Consider the following 18709-nt stretch of genomic DNA (forward strand, 5'->3'; position numbering starts at 1 on the left):
TCAATTTGGGGCGTTGATCCTCAGCCTTGTCCCTCTTTTTGGAGAGCTCTGCAAGCGTGCGCCCTGGGCGCATCGGTCCCCCCCCCCCAGGTCTCCTTCGACGGCGGGGCGCCAAGTTTGAGGACTGGGTGGGGGTTTCCTCGGCTGCCCAGAGAGAGAACGAGATCTCCCGGGGTAGGCTTGGGGGGGGGGGGCAGGTCGGAACCACTCCCATCGCAGCCCGGAGCGCTTGGAAAAACTAGAGCGCTCTTGGAGAGGCTGCGCGCAACATCCGTCGGATTCGGGGGTCGCCCGTAAGGCTGGGGGTGGTGGTCTCCGCAATAAGGGTGGGGGGGATAAGCGACGGCCCCTGCTCTCTCCGGCCGCGGAAGTGGGGGAAGAAGGCGAAGCAGTAGCTGGAGGGGCCTCTGTGGGTGTAGAAAGTCCCTCCAACTTGCCAGCCTAGCGCCCGGGGTCTGTGGAGCCCGTCCTGGCTTTGGAAGCGGCTGAACGCCTTGGCTCTCCCCCCTCCCGCACCAGAGACAACACGGCCCACCGACTGGGGTCGCTTCGAAAGAGGCAGCCTTCCCTTCTCCTGGCGTGCGATGGCTCTTTCTCCTCGGCGGGGCTGGCTGGGCTGCTGCGGAGCCGGGATTCTGCTCAGCTTCTTGGTGAGTTTGGCGCCTGCCAAAGAGGCGCCACCTCCTTGGCTCGTTGGGGGTCTTTACTTTGAACCCTTGGGGAGGGTTCCAGATTAGTAGCCTCCTGATTAACAGAGTGGGAAGGGACCTTGTAGGTCATCTAGTCCAACCCCCGGCCAAGCACCCCCTGGTCCTTCTCTTCCCTAGACTAGCCAGTTCCAGTTCCTGCAACCGTTCGTATGTTTTAGTCTCCAGTCCCCTCATCATCCTGGTTGCTCTTCTCTGCACTCTTTCTAGAATCTCAATATCCTTTACAGATTAACAGAGTGGGAAGGGACCCTGTAGGTCATCTAGTCCAACCCCCCACCCAAGCAGGAGACCCTATACAATTTCTGACAGATGTCAGTTCAGGCTCTTCTTGAAAGCCTCCAGGGATGAAGCTCCCACAACTTCCGAAGGCAACTTCTCTTCCATGGGTTGATTGTTCTCCCTGTCAGGAAATTCCTCCTTATTTCTAGGTTGAATCTCTCCTTGGTGAGTTTCCATCCATTATTCCTTCTCTGGCCTTCGAGTGCTTTAAAGAATAGTTTGACCCCCTCCTCTCTGTGGCAGCCCTTCAAATGCCTAAATATGGGAGGAAGGTCACTACTCCCTCTTTCTGTCCCTCGGCTTATCACAGAAGACCATGCAGGCAGAAACCCATATTTTTTATTTTTAATGTTGCCTTTTTATATGTGTTGTATTTGTACTGATAAATAAATAAAGGGAGACTAGTATAGATCTATTTCGAGCTAATTAGCTAGAAAGAGGGAGTAGTGACCTTCCTCCCATATTTAGGCATACCAGGGGTTGTAACACAAATACATACCTATTTCCCTGGCTCAACTGATAATGAAGAGAGCCCGTGGCTTAGTGGCTAAGACTCCTGCCTAAGATATATACAGCCCGGGTTCAAATCCCAGTAAGGGTATGGCTAGCTGATGAGAGCTAATTAGCTCGAAATAGATCTATACTAGTCTCCCTTTATTTATTTATCAGTACAAATACAACACATATATATGTGTGTGTGTGCGTGTGCGCACGTGTGCGCGCGCGTGTGTATGTATGTATTTGTGTTACAACCCCTGGTATGCCCAAATATGGGAGGGAGATCACTACTCCCCCTTTATGTCCTTCGGCTCATTACAGAGGACCATGTTGGCAGAAAACCATATTTTTATTTTTAGTGGTATGGCTAGCTGATGAGAGCTAAATAGCTTGAAATAGATCTATACTAGTCTCCCTGTATTTATTTATCAGCACAAATACAACACACACACACACACACACACAGACACACACACACACATATATGTGTTTTCCTGTGTAAAGACCCGAATACAACAAAACCAGCATACCTACACCCGTGAAAATCTACGAAAACATATATATATGGCTGTGTATCTGTGTGTGTGTATTCCAACATAACTCTGGAACGCCTGGAGCAATTTCAACCAAACTTGGTACACAGATGACTTACTCTCTGGAAACAAAGACTGTGGGGGTTAACACCCCTCGGGATGTGTGTTCTGTTACGATACAGCCTGTTGTGCCTCCAAACGGCTTCTACTGTACTGCCGTAAAATGGCTTCTACTGTACAGCAGTGGAATGGCCATGGCAACGGCTCCACGGTACTCCACAAGGGGGCTCCCTCTGGGTAAGGGGGAAAATCAACATTACTAATTGCGTTTGGTCCGGACATTCCCCCCCCCCCTATAAATAAATACCCAGGCAATGGCGAGTTTTAACAGATTAGCAGAATTGGAAGGGGACCTTGTAGGTCATGTAGTCCAACCCCCTCCGCCCAAGCAGGGTCACCAGCTAGTAATATTGGAAAGAGGGCCTTCCTCTCCTTTAGAGGGCTTCAGGCGGGGAAAAATCCAGGATTTGGGAACTTGCGTTTTGCGACACCAGAGCAAGTGGGCAGGGGGGTGTTTCCTTTTGCAGAGGGTGGTCTCAAAACTCAATTTTTCCACACACCCCCAGGTCATCCTTTCCTGGAGGAAGACGCTGGCCTTCACCATACCTGCCGAAAACCACGAAACGAAAGGTCTGCATCTCCCTGTTCGGAGCTCTGAGATTGCATGTTGTACCGTTGCGACGTCAGCTCCGGAATCCCCAATTCTCCATTTCTACCACACCTTCATCAACCCTTCTCCTTCTTCATCGTCATCATCATTCCTCTTTCTCATCCTTCTCCCTCTTCTTCTCCATGTCCACCACACCATCATCAACCCTTCTTCTTCATCGTCATCATCATTCCTCTTTCTTCCCCTGCTTCTTCTTTTTCTCCTTCTCCTCCTCCTCCATCATCCTTATCCCTCCTTCTCCTCCATCATTATCTCCTCCTCCTCCTCATTCCAATGTGCAACTGGTTGTCGTGGCTTCAGAGTTTGGGACACCTCCTTTAACCCTTCTTCTCCCTGGTTGATTTTTCTCTCCAGGCTCCGGTCCCTTCCCTCTGGTGATCGAGACCCCAACAGTGGTCTATGAATTTGTGTCTGATCTGCTGGACTGGTGGCATGCCAATGTCTACTGCCAGCAGCGTTTCGCTCAGTTGCCCTCGGAGAACTGGGAGGACGAGCTGTCCTCTCTGGGCCAAAACCTCTCCCGCCAACTCCAAAGCACCGTCTGGTTAGACGACGAGAAACTCCTGCAGCGGAAGCCAAAGCAAAGACGTGAGTAGAAGAGCCCCATCCGCCAGCTGCAACTTTGGGGTGGCCAGTGGTGACCCAGAGGTCCTGAGGTGATAGGCGTGATCCCCTGGATTTAATTCTCCCCATAACCTAGGTGAGAGGGATGAGGAAGAGGGAGGAAGAGGAGGACTGTAAGCCAATAGTTCTGGAAGGGATCTGACCTTAATCCTTCTTAGAGTGAGAGTTGATCACTAATCAAAACTGTTTCAAGAGACCTTACTGTTTCTGAGCAGAAGTATCTTCTCCTTCTCATCTTTCTCTTCCTTCTCCTTCTTCTCATCTATCCTTTCTTCCTCCTTCTCTCCTTCATGTCCTCATCTGTCTTCTCCTCCTTCTCCTTCATCTTCATCTATCTTCTCTTTCTCTCCATTTCCACTACTCCTTCTCCTTCCCCACCATTCCATCTCCTCCTCTTTCTCCTTCTCCTCCTTCTCCTCCTCCCCCTCTTCCTCCTACTTCTCTTCTACTTCTTCTCTTCCTCATCCCTTCTCTTCCTCCTCCTCTTCCTCCTCCTTCTCTTCCTCCTTCTCTTTTTTATCCTCCTCCTCTTTCTTCTCCCTTTCCTTCTCCTCTTCCTTTCTTTTTTTCCCAAAAATTTAATTTATATCCTCTTTAATTTATATCCTCTTTAATTTATATCCTCTTTCTACTCCTCTTCCTCCTTCTCTTTCTCATCCTCCTTCTCTTCCTTCACTCTTTCCTTCTCCTCTTCTTTTCTTTTTAATTTAATGTATATCCTCTTCCTCCTCCTTCTCTTCCTCCTCTTCCTCCTCCTCTTCCTCCTTCTATTCCTCCTCCTCCTCTTTCTTCTCCCTTTCCTTCTCCTCTTCCTTTATTTTTAATTGATATCCTTCTGTGGGCCTCCTTCCCCAAACGAAAGCTCCTAACCTTAATTTTTGCACCAATTCCTTCCAGGCGTCCACTCGCCCTCCATCCTGATATTCAGGAACAAAACCGACACCAAGTTTGTGAAGGTCCTGGCTGACTTCCCAGAAATGGCCGCCGTAAGCGCTTGCGGCCATGTCCAGTGGGACCCCATGGCCACCGAGGTCTCGACCGTCTTCTCCTACGCGGTCCCAGCCTTCACCAATGAATTCCAGCTACGTGGCATCGTCGACAAGGACAACTTCGTCAAGTTTGCCATCATCCTCCATGGTCACCACTCCCCTTACCTGCCGGTCTTCCGCACGGACACCGATTGGCACCACTTCTGCGTTACGTGGCAGCAACCCAACGGCACGTGGGCCATCTATGCCGACGGGAAGCAGAAGGCCTTGGGCTCTGGGCTCGCCCCTTCTCGAGCCATCGATGGCCACGGGACGTTCATCATCGGTCAAGACCAGGACTCTCTAGGAGGCACTTTCAAGGAGAAAGAATCCTTCAGCGGGAACCTCACTGACCTTCGAGTTTGGGGCAGGTCCCTCAGTCCAGAGCTGGTGGAGAAAGTCCGGTCCTGCGTATCCATCAGGGAAGGTCTCGTCTTTGACTGGAAGGAGGACGTCTTAGAAGTGGAAGTCAGCGTCCAAGAGGCCACGGCGAAGCTCACCTGCCCAGGTGAGTCTCCCTTGGGGGTGTTGTGGCCGGCCAGTGGAGCTGGCAGCAGATTCGGACAGTGAGGAGGTTGGGGAGGAACCTGGGCCAATCCTGGAGTCTGGGGAAGGCTCTTTTTTATTTTCTTGAAAGGTTTTCTTTAGTTTTGGTTCTCTACATACAATTATAGGCATACATTCGCATTGTTATTATTCTTTTTTACGTCCGTCGTTCCTATGCATTTGTCGTTCCATTTACAGGGTTATAATGTACCATTTGGGTTGATTTGTTTATCATCCCTCACCTGTTTTGACATCACCTTCTTTTCCCTTTCTTTTCTCCCTCCCTCCCTTCTCTACTTACTTCCTTACTCTCTCCTTTTCCTTCCTCCCTTACCTGTCCCCTACTCCTACTCTTCCTCTTCTCCTTCCTACTCTCACTCCTTCTTTCTCTCCCTTCCATCCTCCTCTCCTTACCTCTTTCTTCCTTCCCTCCTCTTCCTCTCCTCCTCTCTCCCTTCCCCTTCCTTCTTCCCTTACCACTCCCCTACTCCTACTCTTCCCCTTCCTACCCTCTCTCCTTCTCTTTCTCTCCCTTCCATACTCCACTCCTTACCTCTTTCTTCTTCCCTTACTTCTCCCCTACTCCTACTCTTCCTCTTCTCCTTTCTACCCTCACTCCTTCTTTCTCTCCCTTCCATCCTCCTCTCCTTCCCTCTTTCTTCCTTCCCTCCTCTTCCTCTCCTCCTCTCTCCCTTCCCCTTCCTTCTTCCCTTACCACTCCCCTACTCCTACTCTTCCCCTTCCTACCCTCTCTCCTTCTCTTTCTCTCCCTTCCATACTCCTCTCCTTCCCTCTTTCTTCCTTCCCTCCTCTTCCTCTTTTCCTCTCCTCCCCTCTTCTTTTCTTTTTTTCTATTGTTGTAGGTGTCTCTTCCAGCTCTTAATTTTTATTTTCTTGGGGTGATATTTCCGCAGGCCCAAAAATAGTTAAATATCATTTCTTGTTCCTCTTTCCTTCTCAAATCTATTCTGATTATGTTTTTCCCCCTTTCTGTATCTTACTTTTGAATATATACTTATATATAATTATTTTGCCAATTCCCGCCCCCCTCTCGATCCCCTTTTCTACTTAATGGCGTATCATCTGTGTTCCATATCTTCCTCTTACTTTCTTTTCTGTATGTCTTTCTCTAACCATTCATAAGATTTTCAGTCTGGGGAAGGCTGGGACGAGGGCTCTGCATCAGAGGCAGAGAGGGAGCCAGGGCCGTATGCCAGTTATCAGCTGCCTTCGGAGTCAGACATCAGTGAGGCAGAAGAACAGCTGGAGCCTGTTCCCAGTGTGCGCATGCGCAGAGCTGCCAGGAGAAGGGAACAGCTAAAAAACAGGGGTCGACTTGGGAGGAAGGCCACAGGTGGATGGTGAATGTCCCCTCCCAGAGGAAATAAAAGAGGAGCGAAAGGGGAGTGGAGTTTGCAGGAGACCATTAGTACAATTCATTAGAGTGAAGATCTGTTCCTGACTTCTTGCCAAGTATTTTCTTGTACAGCGTGGAGTTTGGAAGATATCGGTCTGGCAGCTCTCCAAGCCTGATAAGGTCTGTGGTTGTGAAATCCCTTGAAAGACTTTTGGCTGGGACTTTGCTGGAGAGAAATTCCCTTTAACCCAAATGAAAAGGGGTTTTATCAGGACGAGGAATCGGCTTCGTGCTTTTGGGAAGCCTAGATCGGAATAAGGGGTTAATGCTACTCGTTGCCCAGAGTTACCCATTTGAAGCCCATTGAGTGATGCCCTGCTTTGTCCACTGGCGTAGATTGGTCCGTGGAGACTAGAGAAGGACATTCCTGGGACAGGAAACACTTTGGTTGATCTCCCAGTTCTTGGAGAATCCAACTCTCGTTCTACCTCACGTCAATTCAGTTCCTGACCACAAGAACTTGTGTGTGTCTCCCTCTCTCTCTGCTTTTCTCCCACTGTGGATTACAAACCATGTAGGTCAGGGGTGTCCAAACTTGGGAATTTTAAGACTTGTGGACTTCAACTCCCAGAATTCCCCAGCCAACTGGCTGGGGAATTCTGGGAGTTGAAGTCCACAAGTCTTAAAGTTCCCAAGTTTGGACATCCCTGATGTAGGTCAAATCTGACCCACAGATTGTCCCAAGAGGTCCATGTAGGCTTGAAGAAATGTTATGGTTTTATTTGAATATTTCTATTTTAATTTTTACTATATAAAGAAAGAGCCGCATTTTCAACGTCTTGAATCGAGATAAGATCTTTGGATGGGTTTTTGGTTGACCTTAATCTTGCGTTTCCACAGGCCCCGTGGAAGAATGCCGTGTTTTCAAGGTCAGCCACGGAAGCCAACATGGTCCCTGCTCCACCATGTTACCTTTTGCCTGTCGCTACAGAAAAGGTAGGTCAGTTTAGGGGGGGGGGACCCTCCACCTTCTCAGGAGCACCGTCCATGGGGTTGGGCTGTTTGGTGAAGCTTCAGAAGATCTGGGTTGAAACCACCAGAAATAGTCAGCTCTCTGCTTAACAACCATCATGGAGCCTAGCCATCAATTGCCGTAAGTCATGACACTGTAAAGACATGACCCATCTGATTTTACGACCTTTTCTGCTGTGGTCCTGTTCTGGCTGTTAAGCGAACCAGTGCCGTAAGGTGAGGACTACCTCCATGGAGACTCAGGAGGAGGTTTGGGCCAAACGTCTCTTCTTAAAAATGTACCCTAACGTATATAAAAGGAAGACCTGGATGGAAAAATGAGAAATCAAAGCAAGAATGAAAATAGCTGGGCATCAAGAGAAGGTCCGTGTCCATCTGTGGCCTTTTTACCCTATCCAGATCTTTACTTCCAGCTGAAGAAAGCCCAGTCAGAACCTGTCCCGCCGTTCATCGCTCGTGTCAACGCCCAGGCGAATACGACAGTGGTAAGTCTAAGGGATCAACCACGGGGCTCCCTCGCTGAGATTCCTGGGGATGGATCCTGGAGTCTTATCGGAGGGATGTCCTCTCCAACCAGATGGCCCATTTCTGGTCTGACCGAGGCTTCCCAAGAGCATGAAGCAAACTCCTTGTCCCCACAAAACTTTTATTAATTTGCTGGGAATTCTGCTCCTTCACCTCCAGCAAAGTCTTTCCAGGGAGGATTTACGGTCACAGACCTTATCTGGCTTGGAGAGCTGCCAGGCCGATCTCTGCAAAACTTAGCCAGAAGTCTCAGAGAGTCACGAACCAATGAAGCGAACTAATTGCCTCCTGCAAACTCCACTCCCCTTTCGCTCCTCTTTTATTCCCTCTGGGAGGGGCCATTCACCATCCACCTGTGGCCTTACTCCCAAGTCGACCCTTGTTCTTTAGCTGTTCGCTTTGTCTGGCAGCTCTGCGCATGTGCACACTGGGAACAGGCTCCAGCTGTTCTTCTGCCTTACTGATGTCTGATTCTGATAACTGGCATACGGCCCTGGCCCCCTCTCTGCCTCCGACACAGAGCCCTCATCCGAGCCTTGCTTAAAAGGTTTTTTTTTTTTAAGTTTCAAAGCTCAGCTGTGCAAAATGCAATCGTCGGAACATTTTTTAAAGAAACTTTTTTTTAGTATTTTTTACTACCGGTTGGTGGCGAACCGGCCTGAACTGGTAGCATCTCTCACCCCTGGTATAGATTTTCCTCCTTAAGCAGGGGGGCTGGACTAGAAGACCTCCAAAGTCCCTCCCTGCTCGTTTCTTCTGTTCTAAAGCTTGCCCAGTGTCCTCCTCCAACTCCAGCCCTCTTCCTCTTCTGCAGATTCCTGAGAACGTCTTCCAGGCGGACGTCCGAGGTGTGACTATTTCAGCCGCCGCTAATCGATTGGGGGCCGTAGAGAGGATCCTGTCTGAAGCCCAGCCTCCACCTCTGGATGCCTCTTCTCTCCTGGGTGTCTTCCAGCTGCTGAAAGAGGTGTCAGATGTGGAGGTGGGAGAGCCGAGTCAGCTGGCGGCACTGGAAGAGCTGGGTCAACGTTACGTGGAGGTTACGGGGAGACTCCTGGAGGAGAGGATTACAGAGGATTGGTCTCAGATCAAGCCGGTAAAAATAACAGTATTGGGGAAGGGTCTTTGAGAGACATATAGTCTACTAAAGAGAGGAGGTGAACAGAATAGAATAGTATAGAGAACAGATAAGAAGAATGGAATGGAATGGAATGGAATGGAATAATAGAATAGAAGTAGAACACAGAACAGGTTACAGAATAATATAGATTACAATAGAATAGGATGGAATAGAATGGAATGGAATAGCGAATAGAATAGAATAGAATACTGAACACAAAACACAAAACACAAAGGTTACAGAATAAAATAGATTACAAAAATAGACTAGACTAGACTAGAATAGAATAGAATTCTTTATTGGCCACGTGTGCTTGGACACACAAGGAATTTGTCTTTGGTGCAGAAGCTCTCAGTGTCTATAAGAGATATAAATGATAAATCACGATCCTAGTCGTCTTAAAAATACATTCATCATGAATCATAAGATGCAACACTTAGTGGTAGTCACAGGATACGAAATAAGCAATCAAAATCACACTAAATAGGAAACTAAATAAAATAATATGAACCATAAAGATACAAGCAAAAAGGTTATAGTCATAAGTAGAGAAGGAGCTAGATACTAGGAAGGAAGAGAAGAATAATAGTAATACCGTCTTAGTGAATAGTTTGATGGTGTTGAGGGGATTATTTGTTTAGCAGAGTGATGGCATTCGGGGGAAAAAACTGTCCTTGTGTCTAGTTGTCATGGTGTGCAGTGCCCTATAGCATCATTTTGAGGGTAGGAGTTGAAACAATTTATGCCCAGGATGCGAGGGGTCTGTAGATATTTTCACAGCTCTAGATCTGACAGCTGTCTGCCCAACCCCTGATCAAGATCATCCTTTGCTTGGAGTTTTGATCGAGCTGGCAACTGAGGTACGGAAGCTCTTCCGATTGTCCCTCTCTTCTCCAGATCATTGGGGGACCCATGACGGTGGTGGAGAACGTGGACAAGATGGCTTCCAGCCTCCATCAGCTCCTGAGCCCCGAGCGAGGGAAAATCGCCTTTCACAGTAAGAACGTCGGTAAGTGAGACCAAACTCTCTGCCGCCCTGTCCTAGATCTGTGTTGTGACCCTCCAGTGGCCGTTGGAGCTGGCAGCAGACTCGGACAGTGAGGAGGGTTGGGGAGGAACCTGGGCCAGTCCTGGAGTCTGGGGAAGGCTCAGATGAGGGCTCTGTGTCGGAGGCAGAGATGGGGACAGAGCCGTCTGACAGTTATCAGCTGCCTTCGGAGTCGGAGATCAGTGAGGCAGACGAACAGCTGGAGCCTGTTCCCAGTGTGCGCATGCGCAGAGCTGCCAGACGAAGGGAACAGCTAAGGAACAGGGGTCGGCTTGGGAGCAAAGCCACAGGTGGAGGATGAATGGCCCCTCCCAGAGGGAATAAAAGAGGAGCGAAAGGGGAGTGGAGTTTGCAGGAGACCATTAGTTTGCTTCATTGGTTCGTGATGTCTGACTCCGAAGGCAGCTGATAACTGTCAGACGGCTCTGTCTCCCTCTCTGCCTCCGACACAGAGCCCTCGTCCGAGCCTTCCCCAGACTCCAGGACTGGCCCAGGTTCCTTCCCAACCTCCTCACTGTCCGAATCTGCTGCCAGCTCTGCTGGCTGTTGGTGGGCCACAACATTACGCACGACCAAAGTGCCAGGTCTCTCTCCTTTCAGGGATTGAGGTCCAACGGGCAGAGCTGGGCCCAGAGAGCGCTGGAGGTGGGGGCTCCCTGATGCCCACCCACCGCTGGGACCAGCTGGATGCAATAGAGATCCCAGCGGAGGAAGTGGAGCGCCTGAGAGTGAGAGGTGAGGTCACGGATGAGGGCAGGTAGGTTCTCCAGAACTTCCTCCCTTCTGTTTGAACCTTTGGGCCAGAAAATCTACCAAGGCGTGGGCTGTTTTTAAGAGGTCCAAAGGAGGAAGAAGAATGGAAGAACTCCAGAAAAACGAACAGGTACCAGTATAAAGAGAATATTTGTAGCTCAGGGTGGGAATGAGAAGTCCTGGGTGCTCTCTGTGCTTGGTGGTTTTCTTGCAGACATTTCTTGACCCAACTAAGTTACTGCATCAGTGTTGGAAGGGAGTGGACTTTATGGAGGAGGAGGGAGGAAAGGGGGGAACTGTGGGGTCCTCGGGGGAGGAAGAAGAAGAAGAGGAAGAGAACTTTTGGGTCCTCGGCACTCTCTGAGCTTGGTGGTTTTCTTGCAGGCATTTCTTGACCCAACTAGGTTACTGCATCAGTGTTGGAAGGGAGTGGACTTTATGGAGTCCACTTATGAAGAAGAGGTGGAGAACTTTTGGGTCCTCGGCACTCTCTGAGCTTGGTGGTTTTGTTGCAGACATTTTATGACCCAACTAGGTTACTTCCTCAGTGTTGGAAGGGAGTGGGCTTTACGGAGGAGGAGGAGGAGGAGGAGGAGGAGGAGGAGGAGGAGGAGGAGGAGGAGGAGGAGGAGGAGGAGGAGGAGAAGGAGAAGGAGACGGAGAAGGAGAAGAGGTGGAGGAGAACTTTGGGGTCCCTTGTGCTCTCTGAGCTTGGTGGTTTTCTTGCAGATGTTTCATGACCCAACTAGGTTACTTCATCAGTGTTGGAAGGGTGTGGGCTTTATGGAGGAGGAGGAGGAGGAGGAGGAGGAGGAGGGGGAGGAGGAGGAGGAGGAGGAGGAGGAGGAGGAGGAGGAGGAGGAGGAGGAGGAGGAGAAGGAGACGGAGAAGGAGAAGGAGAAGGAGAAGAGGTGGAGGAGAACTTTGGGGTCCCTTGTGCTCTCTGAGCTTGGTGGTTTTCTCGCAGACATTTCATGACCCAACTACGTTACATCATCAGTGTTAGAAGGGCGTGGAGTTTGCTCTACCTTTAAATACAGTTCCTTCTAGCACTGATTATATTCCCTAGTTGGGTCATGAGATGTCTGCAAGAAAACCACCAAACTCAGAGAGCACCAAGGACCCCGCAGTCCTCCTCCTCCCCCCCCTTCCTCCTTCCTCTCTCCCTTCTAGCACTGATGGCATTCCCTAGTTGGGTCATGAAACGTCTGAAAGAAAACCACCCAGCTCAGAGGGCATCAAGGACCCTCAAAATGAACAGAGGAGACAAGAAGGAAAGGAACAGATGAACTTCATTTTTGGGCATCCATTTATCTGCTGCTTGGCCCACCCATCTTCTCACCTTGAGTTTCTGTACCAGCAGCTCCTGATGCCCTCTTCTACCCTCCTCCAGGTCTGCGTCAAATCACCCTCACTCATACTTGGTACAGCTATGGGGCCCTCCAGCACCTTCTCGCGAGCAGCACTGCTGTTTCCAAAGACTCCGCTGTGTCCGACGGCGGACGGAGGTGAGTCGCCCCATCCCCCCCAACACGGACTCCGAAGAGCTCCATTCAGACAAGCGTTTTTTTTCTTTTCTTTCCTTTTTCAATACGTAATTTTTATTCGGCTTCTTACAAAACGAAAACATCAAAATCAAATTCAACATCCCCATTCCTAAGACATCGGTATATCCCCCATTTGTTTAGCATCTTACATACCCTCCGTTCGTTTTCTCATTTGCAATTCCCTCTTCGCATTTATGAATCCTCTAGCCTAATCTTTGCATCTTTACAATATTCTACTTTTATTCGTTCTTCCTAGTCTCTAACCCCTGGTACCATTTGTCCCATGCTGTATATGTAGTATTCTTTTTTCCTTCTTTATCTTGCAGTTTGAGAGTTAATTCAACCATTTCCCCGCAGTCCGTTATTTTAATTCTCATGTTTTCGGAGGGTATGCCGTCTATTTTCCAATTTGGGGTGTAGGCTCTTCTTACTGCTGTCCGTATATGAATTATGATATAATTGATTTCCTTTGTAAATGTTCCTCTAATTGTCTGCCCCTAACAAATAGAGCTGGAAGGGACTTTGGAGGTCTTCTAGTCCAACCCCCTCTTTGAACAGGAGGCCCTCTTATCATTCTGGACAAATGGCTGTCCAGATTTTTCTTAAAAGCCTCCCGTGATGGAGCATCCACAACTTCTGGTGGCAAGCTGTTCCACTGGTTAATCCACTTGTTAGGAAGTTTCTCCTTCGTTCCAGGTTGCTTCTCTCCTTGGTTAGTTTCCATCCATTGTTTCTCATCTTGCCTTCTGGTGCTTTGGAAAATAATTTGACCCCCCTTCTCTTTCTGCCATCATGTCCCCCCATAGTCCTTCTTTTCTCCAGACTAGGGAAAAGTGGGTGGGGTGGACTGAGTCCCTCTCCTGCTTTCCTGCTTGTGGGATCATCGACAACGTTTTCTCTCCCCAGCCAATTTTGCATGATGAGATCCATATTGCCCTGTCGCCCTTGGGGCGGGCTTGTCTTTCTTGCTGCTGGTCACAAGAGGGCGCTGTTGGCTTTTGTTTCTCACATTCTCTCTCTCTCTCTCTCTCTCTCTCTCTCTCTCTCTCTCTCTCTCTCTCTCTCTCTCTCTCTCTCTCTCTCTCTCTCTGTTTTTCTCTGTTTCTCTATTTCTTTCTCTCTTTCTTTCTCTGTTTCTCTTTCTCTCTCTGTTTCTCTCTCTTTGTTTCTCTTTCTCTGTTTCTTTCTCTGTCTGTTTCTTTCTTTCTCTGTTTCTCTGTTTCTCTCTATTTCTCTTACTCTCTCTGTTTCTTTCTCTGTGTGTGTCTCTCTCTCTGTTTCTCTCCCCCTCTTTTCCTCTGTCTCTTTCTGTTTTCTCTCTGTTTCTTTCTTTCTCTCTCTTTCTGTTTCTCTTTCTCTGTTTCTTTATTTCTTTCTTTCTTTCTCTGTTTCTCTTTCTCTCTGTTTCTCTCTCTCTCTCCGTTTCTTTCTTTCTCTGTTTCTTTCTTTCTCTGTTTCTCTTTCTCTCTATTTCCCTCTCTCCCTCTGTTTCACTCTCTCTGTTTCTTTCTCTGTGTGAGTGTTTCTCCATTTCTCTTTCTCTCTCTCTCTGTTTCTCTCTGTGTGTGTGTTTCTCCCCCCCCCCTCTGTTTCTCTCTCCCTCTCTGTGTTTCTCCCTCTCTATTTCTCTCTCCCTCTCTGTGTTTCTCTCTCTGTGTTTCTTTCTTTCTCTTGTGAGTGTTCCTCTCTGTTTCTCTCTCTCTCTCTCTCTCTCCCTCTCTCTCTCTCTCTCTCTCTCTCTTGCTGTTTCTCTCTCCTCTGTGTTTCTCTGTTTCCCTCTCCCTCTATGTGTTTCTCTCTCTCTCTCTCTGTTTCTTTCTCTGTGTGAGTGTTTCTCTCTTTCTCTTTCTCTTTCTCTCTCTCTCTCTTCCCCCCCCCCCCAAAAAAAATTGCTGGGAAAAACAGAACGGCAAAGAAGCACAAGTTTTTGTGAATGACTCCAACTTTCCCTGAAAGATTTGATTCCACCTAAGGGTGAATCGAATGGATTTCCCCAATCTGATTTACCTGTTCACTTTGCTTAGTTTTATTGTTTAGTCTCCGGGCCTTTAATTGTCTTAATTGCAAAGAAGAGCAACTAAGACTTTTGAGAGCCTGGAGACAAAAGCATATGAAGGGCGGTTGCAGGATTTGACTATGGCCAGTCTAGAGGAAAGAAGGACTTAGGGGGACATGATAGCAGTCTTCCAGTATTTGAGGGACTTCCACAAAGAAGAGAAGGGGGTCAACTTATTCTCCAAAGCACCAGAAGGCAAGAAACAATGGATTGAAATTAATCAAGGAGAGAAGCAACCAGAAATTCAGGAGAAAGTTCCTAACAGTGAGGTCAATTAAACAGTGGAACTGCTTGCCACCAGAAATTGTGGGCGCTTCTGGAGGTTTTTGCTAAGCAGAGAGCTCGGGCTGCCATAGGTGCCCCCCCCCTGACACAAGTTGAGCTGGCCACACCCCCTGGCCACGCCCACCCCGGGCCCCCAAGATCAAGCACTGATTTAGGCCCTCTTGCTTGAGCCGGGGGGTTAGACTAGAGGATCTTCAATGCCCCTTTATACTCTGTTATTCCTTCCTTGATTTAGAAAATGGAATGGTGATTTTTTAAAAAAGTTATTTTTTATTTTTCTACAAACACATCATTGTGCGAAGGGTGGAACCAGTTACATTTTAGTACAAATCAAACACATTAAACATTGCATTCATATTTAACACAATTAACAATCTTACAGACTTTTAGTAGCAATGCATACATTTAGTTGAATTATACTCTTTCTTTCATTATTCAATATTTCAATATATTGGTTTTTTTTATGCCAATCTCCATATTCTTGATATCCCTCCTTCTACTACAGATAGAATGCCAACAATCCTATTTGTTACGTTTGACAAACTTGTTTAATTCGAATAGCAATACACAGATTTACATTGAATTATACTCTTCCACTCGTTCCCCCTTTCTAATTTTTCATTCTGCCACTTCTTGTATTTAAAAATGGAACGGCTGATTTTTTTTAAAAAAAAAAGTTTTTTAATTTTCTACAAAGACATCGTTGTTTGAACAGGGTGGAATTACATTTTAGTTCAAACAAAACGATACTCTTCACATTTAACACAATTACAACGTACAGACTTTTAGTAGCAATAAGCATATTTTGTTGAATTATAATCTTTCCGTAATTATTCAATATTTCAATATATTGTTTTTTTTAATGCCAATCTCTTGGTATCACTCCTTTTACTACAGATAGAATACCGTGTTTCCTGGAAAATAAGACACGGTCTTATTTTCTTTTGATCCCCAAAATAAGTGCTTGGCCTTATTTTTGGGGAGGTCTTATTATTTTTGAGGTGCAGGAGGCGGCGAGCGTGGTCACCTCGTGGCTGCAATATTTTGGGGGAGGGCTTATTTTAGTGCATGCGCTCAAAAACCCCGATTGGGCTTATTTTATCTGGGGAGGTCTTATTTTCGGGGAAATGGGGTACTAACCATCCTATTTGTTATATTTGACAAACTTATTTAATTCTATTAGTAACGCACAGATTTGCATTGAATTATAATCTTCCTCTGTTCCCCCCTTTCTAATGTTTAATTATGCCACTGTTGTGTTTAAAAATGGAATGGGGGATTTAAGACTTGGTCTACCCACAGGATAGGCTCAGGCAAATCCGGGGAGCTTCATTGCGACTTCTGGGGGTGGGTTATGGAATGAGAAACATTGCGCCCCTTCCCCAGTTTTCCCCGAATGTTCCTGACCGCCTCTGCTTGAGGGGCACAGAAGGTGGCTTGGGTCGTACCACCAAACTCCTGGGCCATCCTATTTGTTATGTTTGATAAACTTATATAATTCTAATAGTAACGCACAGATTTGCATTGAATTCTAATCTTCCACTTTCCCCCTCTTCCTCCTTAGGCATCTCCGTACCCAAGTGGCCTCTTCCATCATCTCCTCTAGCTTGGTCAGCAACTACGAGGAAATCAGCACGTCTGTTCGGTACCGACTTCGGCATCGGGTTCAGGTGAGGCTTTGGGGAGAAAGGAAGGATGCTGGGGGAGGCAGGAGAAAAGCGCGGGGAAGGGGGTTCCCCGAAGGACAGCCCCTTTTATTCCATCAAGGTCTGTGTTTCCTTGAGGGATCAATTGGGACCAATGTCCCCCAGGAGAGCATCATCTATTAGGTGGCTCGGTGGCTAAGATGCTGAGCTTGTCGATCGGAAAGGTCGGCAGTTCAGCGGTTCGAGTCCCTAGCGCCGTGTAACGGAGTGAGCTCCCGTGACTTGTCCCAGCTTCTGCCAACCTAGCAGTTCGAAAGCACGTCAAAAATGCAAGTAGAAAAACAGGGACCACCTTTGGTGGGAAGGGAACGGCGTTCCATGCGCCTTCGGGGTTGAGTCATGCCGGCCACATGACCACAGAGACGTCTTCGGACAGAGCTGGCTCTTCGGCTTTGAAACGGAGATGAGCACCGCCCCCTAGAGTCGGGAACGACCAGCACAGATTTGCAAATCGAAGCTTTGCCTTTAGAAAATCATCAGACACCAAATAGAAAGATCCGTCCTCTTTTCTCTCCCTCTTTCCTTTCAACCCTTTCCTTGTTTTCCCCATCATTACACACACACACACACACACACACACACACAGAGTCCCTGACTTACAACAATTCATTTAGTGACCGTTCAAAGTTACACCGGTTCTGGGGGAAAAAGCAACGTAGGACCTTCTGTTTCACATCGTAGCATCTCCACAATCGCGTGATCGAAATTTGGAAGGCCATTTGCCAAACGACTCATATTTATGACGGTGCCGGGGTCACACGATTCTCTTTTGCGACCGTCCGACAAGCCCAGTCCACGGGGAAGCCGAGTTTCCTTCACAACCTCTCTTTTCCATGGCAGCGTTTCGCTTAACAACCGTGGCGAGGAAGGTCGTAAAACGGGGCAGCGCTCCCTTAACAAATGTCTCGTTTAACGACAGGAACTTGGGGCTCAATGTTGGTCGTCAGTAGAGGACACCACCTGTACTTTTCATCCAAAAACTCCAAAACTGTTTTCCCAACTTTTGCCAGCCAATCATTCTTCCCAAGATCAAAATTCACCAGTGATCTAAGTTGACCATTTTCAGCCTTGATACCCAAAATTGGGGGGGGGAGGGGACTTTTGTCCCAAAGATGCTTTTTCAAGAGGCAACTGGACTTTCTGGTTTTTCTTTTGAAGACGTTTCGCTTCTCATCCCAGAAGCTTCTTCAGCTCTGACTGGGTGATGGTGGGGAATGGAAGGATTTACACTCCTTGCAGACAGCTGGTCCTTTGCATCCTTTTAGAGGGTCGTTGAGGCCACTTGGGGGTTTATTTGTGTCTTCTTTGAGGACATTTTGCTTCTCATCCCAGAAGCTTCTTCAGCTCTGACTGACTGATGGTGGGGAACGGAAGGATTTACACTCCTTGCAGACAGCTGGTCCTTTGCATCCTTTTAGAGGGTCGTTGAGGCCACTTGGGGGTTTATTTGTGTCTTCTTTGAAGACATTTTGCTTCTCATCCAAGAAGCTTCTTCAGCTCTGACTGGGTGATGGTGGGGAATGGAAGGATTGATGCTCCTTGCAGACAGCTGGTCCTTTGCATCCTTTTAGAGGGTCGTTGAGGCCACTTGGAGGCTTCTCTGTGTCCTCAGGGTCACCTGATTGGTGCAAATGGTTCCTGTAGACTGCAGTTTTTGTTTCCTCTGGAAATCCGTTCCTCCTCCCACCCCCATTCCAAGGGTCTTCATCCCAAATTGTGTAGCTAAAAGTCTGTAGGAGGTGAGCTCCTTCCGGTTCGAACCAGTTCTCCTGTAGGCGCTTCTGTCTTGTTTTTGATTTCTACCCATGCACAGAAGCATTTTTATTCTAGCACGCACGAGCGAACTGGAAGTAGAGCCTGCCAGAATCCACCTCTGTAGGAATGGATTTCCACAGGAAAAACTGCAGACCTCCAGGAATCATTTGCATCAATCAGTTGATCCTGAGGACACAGAGAAACTTCCAAGTGGCCTCAACGACCCTCTAAAAGGATGCAAATGACCAGCTGTCTGCAAGGAGCATCAATCCTTCCATTCCCCACCATCACCCAGTCAGAGCTGAAGAAGCCTCTTGGATGAGAAGCGAAAGGCCTTCGAAGGACAACCAGAAAGTCTAGTTGCCTCTTGAAAAAAGCACCTTTGGGACAACTCTGACCTTGGATGATTGAGAAGCTCCATAGATACTTGAAGCTTTTGACCTTCTGAAAATCGAGGCGCCTTGAATTTTTTAAAATGAAACTTAAGGGTCCTGTTATCCAGGTCACCCCAACTTCAAGAAAGGAACGCCATGGGCCTTAGGCTGTGGTTGAAGGACCCTGACTGCCTTCATAAATC

General features: G+C 47.9%; 2 protein-coding genes across 2 annotated transcripts in view; one reads left to right on the plus strand and one right to left on the minus strand.

The window, feature by feature from the left end:
* NR5A1 (nuclear receptor subfamily 5 group A member 1) overlaps positions 1-18709 on the minus strand; it is a 355896-nt gene that overhangs the window by 257204 nt on the left and 79983 nt on the right. The gene's annotated exons all lie outside the window — the stretch shown is intronic.
* Positions 585-18709, plus strand: part of ADGRD2 (adhesion G protein-coupled receptor D2) — a gene marked incomplete at its 5' end in the record, with an annotated part of 51570 nt that continues 33445 nt past the window's right edge. The window contains 11 exons of the mRNA XM_081967605.1: positions 585-650; positions 2647-2710; positions 3105-3338; positions 4272-4910; positions 7206-7301; positions 7737-7822; positions 8677-8958; positions 9880-9991; positions 10631-10765; positions 12177-12291; positions 16236-16341. Of these exons, the coding sequence (XP_081823731.1) occupies positions 585-650; positions 2647-2710; positions 3105-3338; positions 4272-4910; positions 7206-7301; positions 7737-7822; positions 8677-8958; positions 9880-9991; positions 10631-10765; positions 12177-12291; positions 16236-16341 (1935 nt within the window). The remainder of the gene's footprint in view (positions 651-2646; positions 2711-3104; positions 3339-4271; positions 4911-7205; positions 7302-7736; positions 7823-8676; positions 8959-9879; positions 9992-10630; positions 10766-12176; positions 12292-16235; positions 16342-18709) is intronic.

The sequence above is a fragment of the Natrix helvetica genome (assembly GCF_964273705.1).
Source record: "Natrix helvetica genome assembly, chromosome: 15".
Classification (NCBI taxonomy): domain Eukaryota; kingdom Metazoa; phylum Chordata; class Lepidosauria; order Squamata; family Natricidae; genus Natrix; species Natrix helvetica.